General features: G+C 29.4%; 1 protein-coding gene across 1 annotated transcript; it reads right to left on the bottom strand.

Annotated features, from left to right (window-relative positions):
- Positions 1-2,865: 2,865 nt before the first annotated feature.
- LOC112685531 lies at positions 2,866-5,631 on the bottom strand. Its single transcript, XM_025557447.1, has 3 exons — positions 5,284-5,631; positions 5,046-5,156; positions 2,866-3,919 (listed from the first exon to the last, which is right to left on the bottom strand). The coding sequence occupies exons 1-3, from the start codon at positions 5,314-5,316 to the stop codon at positions 2,879-2,881; spliced, it is 1,185 nt and encodes a 394-aa protein (XP_025413232.1). The 5' UTR covers positions 5,317-5,631; the 3' UTR covers positions 2,866-2,878.
- Positions 5,632-13,589: the final 7,958 nt, after the last annotated feature.

Genomic DNA, 13,589 nt, shown 5'->3' on the forward strand with positions numbered 1-13,589 from the left:
ATTATAAAATTTACTGTATATTAAAATAGTTAATTTATTAAAAATCCATTAAACATGCATGTTATATGCACTTATTAACAAATATGCAATAACCCTCAAAATATGTAAAATATGCAATATAAAATTTGGTGTTTAAATTCGGTGTGATATGAATCGTGGACATTTTAAACCTCCATAGACGTGCACACACTTAGTAAAAACATGCAAATGCATATAAATCCGGGCTCTAATAATTATTAATTGAAAACAATATCCACTGTACATATATTTAAAGGTACGATTCTAAATATTATAATTATTTATCCTGCGTTATCCGAAATCAGATTGTATTATTATACTATTATTTTATTTTTTTATAGGCTTATTTACAGTAAGTATTTTGGCGTATTCAATGAAATTTCAGTCGCTACCAACACGAATAAAAAACATTGAAATTTAAAATTCTTATGCTCCACATACTATATGTATATTTGTACGTCCTTACTTGTACCAGAGACAGGAACTGAACCGAAAAGAATCGGTTTTGGAACCGGAACCAATTAAATAATAGGAACCGATACCGGAACCAAAAACTTTATTTTGATAAATGAAGTATCCAAACAGAATCGGAATTTTTAAATTATAAAGGTTCTTTTAGGTTCCAAAATTAAATAGTTTTATTTAGCATAAATTATTTGTAGTTACTACTTTGTTTATAAATAATCAGGGATCCATTTTTATTATGTTTATTCCTAGAACTATACAAAGTTCTTATTCTTATTCTTTACCTATTTAAAATTATATTTTTGAAGTGTTTATTACGTGTATATATATCACAAAATAATATTATATAGAAATGTTTTTCCCAGTATATATCATAATTGGAATCAATATTATCTTCCAAATGAAGCGATGGTATTAATAAAATAGACACCGGCTAGTGTAAATTGTAGTTCATAATTTATTGACGAGTATTGTAAATATTTTTTAACTACTGCTTCTATGAAACGAAGGCTATTATTTATAATTTAATTATTTTTAACCTATTTATCGTATGCAATTTTTAATTTAAAACTTTATTATCTTCTAAATTCTGATACATAACGATTTATTTTTACCAGTTATAACAGATTTAATAACAGTATTACTGTTTTGTGTATTTTATAGGGGGTAACGTTGATTGTCAGCAATACATATTAAAATAATTTTTCGTTTACTACTATACTACACTAACAAATGGGCAATGGTATTGGTATTTTTTTTAACATTTTCATACTATTTATTTCAATTTTTTTTTCAAAACTACTATTTTCCTTTGGTATATATAATATATTATTGACGAAGCTTTGATGATAAAATATAATATCAATGTTCGAGAAAAATGTTTTTACATAAGTTATGTGAAATATAAAAATGCATCATACGAGTCATACTAGGGCGTAAAAGAAAATATTTCGTGAAAAATCTGACCCAGTTCCCGTGAAACCTCCCGCTGATTAGTACAACACGTATAATCAACCAGGAACGTAATTTAGGGGTGAAACAAAATATAGAATATAACCCACTCACCGTAGATTTGAAAAAAATTCAACAACATCAGTTCCCAACATCAGTGTTGGGAATAGATAACTAAATTTCTATCTAGATAAAGATAAAGATAAAGAATAAATATTTTATCTAGATAAAGATAGAGATAAATAAATTTAATTCTTATCTAGATAAAGATAATTAAACAACCATTTTATCTAGATAAAATTAAGATAAATTGTATAATATGAAAATTTATATTTTTCGCAATAGATGTTTAACTGTTCTATTTTCATAACCAACACAGCCACAGAATTCAATGTCCTTTTAATAGAGCAGAGAGATCTGGATGAATAATAAATATAAAATAGGTATTAATATTAATTGTTGTATAAAAGCGTAGAATAATAAATTACAGATAGTAACTTACTACTATCTACTACAAATCAAGTCTTGTTTTTAAGGTAGAAACAATAATAAAACTTTTATTTAAAAGAACATTATTATGTTATAATTAATACACTTTTAAATATAATTGCATATGAAAAAATCTTTTAATTTTAAGCAACACAATTATATACAAATAGGTACCTGATACATATTAAAAACATTTTTAACATAGCTTACTTCTACTAAAATTTATTTACTAATTTAACATAATTTAATAAGTTTTCTCTACTTATTTGAAGAAAAAAAAATCATTCAGTAGACTTGCAACATAAAAGCATTTCAAACACATCATCACTAAGACGATTACGTCTGGGAGTTAACACCTGTATAGCTTTGCTAAACAATCTTTCAACCGGAGCTGACGACGACAAGGTGGTGTTATACTTAAAAAATATTTGCTTGACAATTGGAACATCATTAAGTGACATTACTTCTTTTTTCTTTGAGTTAAGATATGTCAATGCTTAAACACCAGCTGTATTGGAAACACTTGTATCTATTTCAGCTGAATCACCATCTTCGGATGGATGAAAAGATGTAGTTAAATTTCCAGATAAATTGCTGTAGAATGCATCACTAGAATCACTGCATTATCAGATGCAGATTCAAATACAGAATTTCCATCTTTAAATGTATTACATTCATTCAAAAATAATTCTTTACATAAACTTATATATCTTACTGGAATCCAGGACATTTTAAACTTCGGATGACTTATTGAGGCAAAAATAAAATCTTTGATTTTTGCATTACTTAAATCATAAATGTAGTTAAATCTTTTTTCTAGAGACCTTATTAATGCTGAAGCTAATGGTTTGCAATATTTTACATTACTTGATTGAATAAACAATTTTCTCAAAACTATTAATGTAGGAGCAATATAGCCTAAATAACTATTTTTCTCTCCTTGTAACTTGTCCAATTATTTTGATAATGGTTTCAACAAAAGACAGTATTCTTCCAAAAATAACCATTCATTAGGTTTGAGTTTATTTAACTTTAATACATCAAATAAAATATCCAATTTCTTTTTGTGTATTAACACTTTTTGAGTAGCATCATATTTAGAGTTCCATCTAGTAATAACTGAAATTGGAAACTTACAGTTACAATGTTCATAGACTTTATCAGAAGCTACTGAACTTCTACTAACTAGATTCCAAAAAGCTTGTAGCTTGTTAAAAGTAGTTTTAGATAAACGATTATAATTGTCATCAGATATTTTAGATATATCTGTGGCAGAAATCAAATTTAGAGAATGTGCTACACAAGTCATGGGTTTTGATAGACAAAAATTATTATAGTTTTTATGTTCATTAGTATTGTAATAGTTGGTTAACACTGAACCAACATTAATTCTTTCAATATTAGGACAGTTGTTTTCATTATCACTATCAGAGTCGTGATTATAATCGATTGCACACTCGGTATCTGAATCATTAATAGTAAAATTTCCAACATCATATTCGTTTGAATGTTCTAATACATTATTTGAAAAAGTACGAAAACATTTTCCAAAGTTGGTAGCATTATCTGTTATAATATATGTGATTTTGGAATTATTTAAATTGTATGTTTCCATTATTTTTGTAATAACTTTAGCAATATTTAAGAAATCATGTGTACCTTTCATTCTTCTGCATCCAAAAACATAGGAATGACGATTTGTGTAAGATTCATTATCAATAAAATAACATATCATACCCATAAAGCTTTTATTGTTGGCAGTCCAGATGTCGGCAGTGATACAAATGTATGAGTGTTTTTTTACTAATTCTGAAAGTGTAGTTTTGTATGTTGTATATCTTTCTTTCAAATCACTAGTTAATTGTTTTCTATTTGGTAATAAAGCAGTATCAGTAATTTCAGACAATTCCATGATTAACTTTTGAAAAGAAGGTTTTTCGCATGTAACCAGAGGTTTCATTTCATCAATGATATAATCAAACACTACTTTATTTATCTGAAACAAATATTAATGACTTAAATAACATAGCATAAATGATTTAAAGGCATAGGTATTAGAATATTTATGTTTCATACTACATTATGATTATCTACCTAAAAATCCATTTATTTATATCCAAATCAAAAGATTTATTTTGTAAATTTTTAAATACCTATTTTTATCAATTTAACAATTTTTTAACAATTTAAACACTTCAATACCACAGTTGTAAAAAATATTTTTTAAAAGTATTTGAGTAAGTAAGTAAAATATTATTGAAAATAGTTTTAAAAGTATACAAGCTATTTACTATACTTCTCAAATACTTAAATTATTTTATTTTTATTCTTTATATTAATTGTAAATATGTATCCATTTGACACATTTTAGATTTTGAGTGGAGCAATGGATATATAGGTTTTACAAAGATATGTTTTTTTTCGGTCTGTAAACACAAAAATAATATTTAAAATGTTGACTTCTACAATTTATTTTAAAAAAAAATTCAAAATTAAACAATTTAGTTTTATACTTTGGACAAGTTATTTTATTAAATTTCTAATATTTCTCAAAATAATCAGGAAGAACAAAATTTTTTTTTGCAAAAACAGGGAACAAAATACCTTAGGCTGCCAGACTGTCTCTACTCAGAATCATTTTTCTTAACCAATGATATATTATCATCTTTTGAGTTCAAATTTAACAAATCCATCACAGTAATCTACTCAATGAATAATGATGATGTACACTTGGCATCTACCATACAGAAGAGCAAGTTCCTAGTGTTTTTTTTTTTTTAATTAATTATTTTTGATATGCCTATGTTATTATGTCTATTAACTATTATGTTCATATTTACATTATAAAAACAATATTAATTGAATATTAATTTATGAATAAACCATAATATTAGTTATAACTATTATAAATTATAATTATTATAAATTTAAGTATTTAAAATACATTAATATTCAATACCAATTAATAATTGAGTACAATTCACAGTATTGAAATAGTTTAATTCTGTTTCTTACAAGTTTGTTGTTTCAAATACAATTTTTATGTCTCTTAAATATGATTTGATGAGTTAAATAACTTTTAAATCCTCGAATTAAATTAAAAATGAATAATTTATAGATACCTGTTGTTTTGTAAGTTTTTTGGTTGGTCGACTAAGTACATTTGTTTTATTTGATAGTTTTGCATTGCTTAGAGCCTCTTGTACTTGGTGTAATAATACCTGATGTTTATACTATAAATAAATATAATGTATACATTAATATAGGTGAACCACAGCATTTAAATAATTATTTTTATTTAAAATTATTAAAGTTTTCTATATTATATTTATGTGTATCAATCAAGGTATTAATAATTACTTTTAAGTGGCTTAGGAAATTTCCGGTTGACATTTTTTGACCATGAATTACTTTTGAGCAGTTTTTATATTGTGCTACTAACTTAATTCCGTCACAATGTACAGTAGAAAAGAATTACCCATTAAATAAATACGATTTTTGTAAAGTTTCTACTGTTTCTTGTGACGTATGCTCTGATGTTTCCGTCGTTTCCGAGGATGCTTCCATATTTTGATGGGAAACCACGTCATCTGCAGTATCATCATCTACCTCCTGAATTGTCCGTTTACTTGAATTTGCCTTCTTTATAATATATTTTGTGAATAAATGTTAAACTAATTCAAAAAGCAATCACAGACTCTACCTAGTTTACAGCAGTCATTAGGTACTCATTACTAAGCGCAACAATAAACAAATAATAATAACAAATAACCAAAAATAATTATAAATCTAGACATTTCATAATAATAGAAATTAAAATGTATAATATTGTAAGGAGTACTACCAACTTAAAGTACCTTCAAACTTCCAGCTGCCACAACATTGGTAAACGTTAGAAATTTGGTCTTGTTTCTGTGTTTGTAGTATGAACAAAAATATATAAAATAATTTAACATAATAGTATTTTATCTCAACCATTCGTTCATTAGAATTACACGATGGATAGGGGAAAGAGTGCTGTCGCCTGTCACCAATCAATACAACCGTAACGTATGTTACTGTGTTAATGTATGTGAAATTGGTACCTATTTATGATATTTATTAATAGTACTCAAATAATAATACTGAAATAAACACAAATAAACGATAAACCCATCATTATTGTTAAATTAGCCGATAGTAATATTTTTATACCACTAGCAATATATTAATATTAAATAATAACGAATAAAAATTTTAAAAATTAAATTGTAATTAAAACCAAAAAGTATGTCCTCGAATAATTTATCTAAATATCTAGATACGTAAATTGTTTATCTAAGATAATTTTTTAAGATAGTTGTCAACAGTTTATTTATATTTATCTAAATAAGATAAAGATAATTTACAAATTTATCTAGATAAATTATCTAGATAATCCCAACATTGACTATTACGTCAGATGAAATCGGTGTGTTCTTATTTTGTATTCAGAAATCAGATTATAATATGTTGTAGATACATTTACGATTTATTAAAACACTGGCTCCTCGATTGACGACAATCGTTATTACGCGAAACACTGCTTTTATAATTTTTTTTTAATACTCGTACCATTAAGTTGACAATTTTTTTTAGTCGCCCCGCCCTTTCAAACGACGCCCCTGCGGTCAACGCACGCAACCGCGTTCTACCATCGAACGTTTACGCGCGTCGCGGGTGCAGCATCACGTCTCGGACATCCGCTCCCGAAACGCCCATCGTCGTGTGTCGGATGTGGACGTTGTTATTTGCGCTCACGATTTAATTAGAATCTCGTCCGGACCGAGAGGCGCATGTTATGTGCTAGGTACCTAATCACGCAGTCAGTGAACGTATATGATGTACGAGCGTGCGATGTGTAGGATGTAAAGGGAATCTTGTTTTTTCTTCTTTTTTTTTCACTTTTTTCCCATCGTCAATTCCCCGTTCCATTAATACAATATTATAATTACGTGCAACAGTTTTCATATGCGTGCTCGTGTGTGTAATACTATAGTAATACGTGATCTGCGTGCGTTTGTTTCATTCCAATATGATCGAAACGTAATTTCACTTCCTCTGCGTACACGGTGCGTGTACATCCGTGTGCACCGGATCGCCCCCAATAATAATCTAAAAGCAATAATTGCAATTCAAATGGTTAAAATACGTATAGGTATACATATTTACTGTACAGCAACGGGTCGTTATTACAATATTAACCGCCAGCACAAACACACACGCCTGAATTGCGATTTCGCGGCAAAACAGACGGCCGCGGGGCCGCTGCTACCATGCCACCTCACCAACAATATAATTACGAAATTTCGCGGGCGATTCACTACCGATATATCGAATAGACGGCTGGCGATATTAATCATCGCTGCAAAAAAAAATTAATAATAACTACGTTTTATAATAGCATAGAGCGATATACACACACACACACACACACACACACACACACACACACACACATATACACACTCATATTGTGTACCAGGATATACTCTCATAATTTCCCTGGACCGCAGTCTATTCGTGTTTGAAACGATTACAATAATCATTTAACCATAATAATAATAAGAATAATTTATTTAACGCACCGCAGGCAAGGTATATGAATAACAATAGTTTATTCCAGTTGTACAACATATAGGTATAGGTATATGGTGACAGGAAAGAAAACGAATGTACACAATACACATACGAGTATATGAGTATAAGTAGAGAATAGTGTTTTAGCGATTATGTTCGTAATTTACATGTTGATTTGGAAAAATGTTTCAATTTATGCTATAAGGATTGAAAATCGAAAATGTCTTTGGCTAACGAGACGTACATACAATCTAACTTAGGTTAGGCGTTTTTCGTTGTAAGCCTTAAATTTTGTTTTTAAAATTAAATAACAAGTGCCATCTGTTATGTGAAAATGTATTTAGTATTTTAACCTATTGCAGTAGAAATAGTATTATAATAACGAATTAATTAACAATAATATATTGTTGACGACGCTTTGATGATAAAATATCCGTACAAAAAAAAAAAAGTTTTTAAATAAATTATATGTCGTACTAAGGCATCCAAGTAAAATTTTTATGGTAAAAATAATTTAAAGCCTCGTGAAAAAATCTGTTCCGGATACCGTGCAAAACCTACCGCCGGCGCTGCACGTGTAAAGAGATAAGTAAGACAAAATATAAAGTATAGTTCACCATAATGTGTACATAGTGACGGACGTGTAGGGCACACTCTTTAAATTGTTTTTGTTCGTAAAAAAAAAAAAAACCTGTCCAATTGATCGAGAAAATAATTTTGAAAAACACGATCGAAACCGAGATCACTATTTCACGCATACATAATGCGTATTCTACGCAAATGAAGTGCTCGCCGTACAAGGATGTTGAGCTAGTAATAATAATAATAATTCAACGGGTTCGATCGAGGAAAATAAATTACGTACACCGCACGAAAGTGTACTGCTAGGAAAGTGTTCCGCGGAAATTTTAATAAATATTTATAATAATAATTCCCGCACGTACGTTCTGTACAACCACGACTTCCGTGCTGACCGTTCGCCACGCGCATTATTAATACGTTATTTTGATTTTTTTCCATAATTACTTTTACGATTTGCCGCCCCGTGACGAATAATCGCGCCGAGCAGGTTGTTGCTCGAGTTGAGCGCGTGCGCCCGTCGCGTCGCGTAGGCGGTTTCGAACGGGTGAAAGTGCGTTTGGACGGCGGCGACGGCGTTTGTCACGGCATACCGGAGACAGTTTTATATGCTAACAACAATAATAATAGATATTATACGTGTGCGCGCGCGTAGATATGCGGCATGACGTGACAAAGGCGTGCGGCAATGGTTTTTCGCAAACAATAATTGTCTTCGAACCGGGGATGGGAACCGAACCGAAATGAACCGGTTCTGTAACCGGAACCTTTTTAAATGGTAGGAACCGAAATCATTGTATTGATAAGTGGCCGAAACCGAACCGGAATTTTTAAACTATAATGGTTTTTTTTAGGTTCCGAAATAAAATGGTTTTATTTACCATAACTTATTGGTCATTACTATTTTCTTTAAAAATAATCAAAGATCCGTTCTCGTAATATTTATACCTCGGACCACACGAAACTCGCATTCCGGATACGTTCCTATTTAAAATTATTATACTTTTTAAGTGATTACTACATTAATATTTATCACCAAATAAGTCTTTCCCAGTTAAACATCGTAATTGGAATTAATATTATATTTCGTATAAATTATGAATCAATATTATATTATCTTCAGAATAAAGCAATGATAATAATAAAATAGACACATTTCCCGATAGTGTATTATTATGACAAACGATGCGTAAGAAAAACGGTCCAATCGAAAATAATATCTTAGTAACTGTAATTTTCGAGATTATTATAGTACCACTGTTTTTTTTTTCTATATTTCATATTACGCTGATTGGCAGTAGTATATTGTAAAATATTTTTTCGTTCACTATTATTGTTATAACACTCTTAAACGGGTGTTGTATAATATTAATTTAATATATTTACTATATAATAAATTATATTATATTTTACTGATAACAAAAACCGGTACCTTTATTTATTTATTTTTTTTAACAAAGAACAGGAACCGAAACGGAACAGTTATTTTATTTTCTAAGGACCGATACCGAAACCGATAATGATAGATGAAAACGGTCCCAGTCCTTGCTTCGAAGCTACACACACCTCAGAGCTTAAGGACGTTTAGATATTATATTATTAAACGATTTTAATAACATTTGTACGTATCGTTGTCAGAAAGACAATTATTGCATTGTTGGGGTAGCAAGCCGTGGACCATAGCATAAAACCCGTTGGTGTATAGGACTTCAGCCGAGTTCACGATACATCAAATCGCCTAACCAAGGCGATTGTAAGCCATACTGATTTTAATATGACCCTTAAAGTATAAGCTCTCTGTTAGTAAGCTCTCCCGGGTCTTCTGCATTACTATCAGAAGGGCGCATATATACACTCACGTGTCCGTATAACATAATTTATTGTTTGTGCATTACATAATAATAACCAGATACTAATAAAATAATAAAACCATTGGATTCTATTGAGTTTTCATTCATGTATATCAAAGGTGGGCAACTAGCGGCCTGTGAGCCTTTTTTATCTAGCCCGTGCTATATTTTCAAATTAAATTTAAAGTTTATCGTTTATCGATGTAATAAATGTTATCTGGTATTAAACTTTCTTAAACGTCTTAATGTCATATATAATATGTATAGGTATGTATAGTTTTCAACCTGTTTGTACCGAACTATTCAACTATATTAGTTTTTTCATATCATTCGTGTTGTGCTGTCGTGTATGCTGAATTTATTATTTTCGTGTATTTAAATGTTTATTAAAATAAATATTTTAAATGGCTTTTTTTTTTTGCTTTCTATACTCTGGCCCGCGAGATTAAAATGTTCTTAAAATTGGCCCTCTAGTAACTTTGAGTTGCTCATCGTTGATATATATAGATCTGTGGTAATAGAATTATTTGAAAATATTTATAATATTTATATAGTCTAGGTGTGGCCAATTCAGAGCGTGTGAATTTCCTTCAGGTAAACATAATGCGGACTCAGGAGATTTTATCGTCGACCCGATCCAAACTTTATCAATATTAGTTGACCTATTTCAAACTGATTTCAAAACCATCGCGAAACATGTACAGTAGATTGACAGCGCTTCGAGAATACGATTTTGAATCAGATCTGTTCAATATCTTACGTACGGTAAAGACGTAACTGCTGCCGACAACCGTTGTTGTTGTTGGATAGGTCGGCAACGGAGTGTTAATATAATGATAATGATTAACATCAATTGGGTATTATATTCACGATCGCTTATACTTACTGCGGGAATTTGAATTTATATACACGCACTAATCTCTCGATGGAAATCAATATAACCGTGGTCGTCGACGCTGAAGCATATATTAAACTTATTGCAGACACAATGCGATCCGAGATTTCCTGAACGTAATAATAACACATACCCACCATTTTAATCAAATACCACATGCATTCGCTTCTGGGAGGCGACCCCCCTTGAGCTCAACATTTAGTACCGTAAATTATTTTTTACTTTCTAACCTTCTATTTACCGTGCGTACAGTATTTCAATCCTCAACATGAACGCTAGTATACGAGTGCACATACCACGTAACTGCTACCCTTACTGATCCGAGATATGTTACTTATATGAACTATATTTGAATTTCTCCATAGTTAAACAGTATTTTTCTCGCCTGCTTCCTCTTGTCAAAAGTGCGCGCAAAAAACGCATTTCTATTCAATCATCGTATCTGTGAATAATTAAAATCTATGCTTATTTCAGGGGGTTTTTGTGGAGAGAGGGTATCCTACTCCTCGAAAAATATGTATTTATTTATTAACTATAGTTAATATAAGGTTTTATATAAGGTCTGCACATCACTTAACCGCTTATCAAGGGCTATTAAATGCTATAAAGATACCAAAGTGATACCATTAATACCATTCCAATCATGTGACCACCGATTTATAAAAAAATATATTTGAAGATAATATTTCCAATACACTTCAAAAAATAGATATTATTAGAATTACAATAAATTACTGGTGTTAATCTAATAATTACAATAATTGTGAATATCTCGATAAATTACCGGACAAGCATTAAAAGAATTACATTATATCATGTTCGCAAGCCGATGGCGTTCTAAGTCATGTCTCAGATGTCCAGATCAGAATATTTACTCACACTTTTCTTATTTTATTCAAAGATTAGTTACATAATTTAATTGTATCTGCCCATGAATTACAAAATATTATATAATAATAAATATACTAAACAGTATTAAAGTTTGTAACAATAGATCACTGTATTACACATAGACATTAATAATATAACAAATTATTTAAAAGTGACGCAACTAAGAAAATATGCACTGTGAAATGCACATAGATGGGGTTATTAGTTTATTCAGTATATAAGTACCTACGTTGAAAGCTTTGAAATCCTCTTGTTATCCGGAAATTATACATTCTCTTGATGATAGTACTATACTTGTATAGATATATACTTTGTAACAACGGGTTAACAGTGACTCAGGCTAGGCGTAGGTTAGGTTGCAAATTTCTCTCGGATTTGGGAGCGACATTGTGTTATGTTGAGGTGTGGATGTAGGTGTCAGACAAATTTTGATGCTCAGAATTTCGTTAATTGAACATGATTTTTTTTTAAAAGTTTTCTAGACATTAAATTATCTAAAATTTGGTATTTAAATTTGAATATTGGATATTTATATATTGTAAATCATTGATAATCAAGTTAAGTTACAAGGCTTAAATTAAAAATTTAAATTATAAAGTGTACGATAACTATTAAATATGATAACCACTGAACATCATTATTTGGAATTCGTGCTATTCAGCGTTTAAAAATTGAACTTTATTATTTTATTTCAATTAAGTGAATTATATAGGTCAAATACAGGTTTCATGGAAATTTGATAAATTTTACAAACTTTAGGTTTAATCCAATTTTATTTTCTCTCTTTGGTGTTAGTCCATTGTAATTTTACCAACAAACAGTTTCGGTAAGTAAAATTTATCATTTAGTTATGTCAGTATAACTGCCATTTTATCAAGTGTTTATAAGTATAGCTGAATCAACCACCAATTTTTTTTTTCGTGATCGTGATTATTAATTATTACACGGTATTGTGACATTTACGAAAGCAGTAACCAGAGAGAACTGTTAAAACAGGGAATCTGCGTACAACTAAGCAGCTTACAATAATTAGGATAAATCGAAAACGTTTCTAACTACTATTTCGGTGTTTCGTTTAAGATTTTCACAGCATAAAAAATTCCATCTATACTACATTCTGAACGCTCAGTACCTGTATACTCACTAATACACACTCAATTTTGCCAGTCATTATCAGACGGCTTTCGTGTGTACATATTCGATTTCACCGCATAACAATAGTAATTATCGAACATTTTAGCTTCATTTTTTTTATTACTTGTTATGGTTATAGTGATCCTTGAATGAAACGTAATCAAGAGCGCAGCCCTCGATACGATAAATTGTGATATGATTAAGATAAAAATCAAACAATTTCAGTAGTAACATAAGATTTCGAATTTGACATTTGAATAAAGAAAGTTATAGTGAGACCTTTATTTATTTAAATAATAATATACTCATATTTATATTGCATAGTCATTAAAACCAAATAGTAATCGGAGAAACATAAATATAAAATATTTTTTCCTGCATACTTAATTTTTAAAAATAAATTATAAACATTTTTTAATGTACATAGGAAGTTTAACTTAGCGACTGATTAATAAGGATATGATAATATTATTGGAAATTAAAAAAAAAAAAATAAGTTAAAAAATAACCTATTGGACATTGCGTAACATAGAAAGATAATAATTCTTTATTAAAAAAAAATTTTAAATTAAAAAAAAAAAAATTATAATAAAAAATAAGTATTATTTATGTATAACAGTTGTTCGGCTTACCAGAAGAAAAAATGTTAAACAATGTATAAACATTGACGTTTATACTGCGTTTGTGTATTTGTTAGTGAATTCGAATTGAAAATCTTG

Source organism: Sipha flava, unplaced genomic scaffold, assembly GCF_003268045.1.
Source record: "Sipha flava isolate LNK unplaced genomic scaffold, YSA_version1 281_pilon_pilon, whole genome shotgun sequence".
Classification (NCBI taxonomy): Eukaryota; Metazoa; Arthropoda; class Insecta; order Hemiptera; family Aphididae; genus Sipha; species Sipha flava.

Bases quoted from the DNA above. Each gene is read 5' to 3' on its own strand.
- LOC112685531 (XM_025557447.1), bottom strand. From the start codon at position 5,316: ATGTCAACCGGAAATTTCCTAAGCCACTTAAAA. The intron at 5,157-5,283 runs GTAATTATTAAT...ATTTATTTATAG, and splicing joins ATTTCCTAAGCCACTTAAAA to TATAAACATCAGGTATTATT. The intron at 3,920-5,045 runs GTATCTATAAAT...TATTTGTTTCAG, and splicing joins AAAAACTTACAAAACAACAG to ATAAATAAAGTAGTGTTTGA.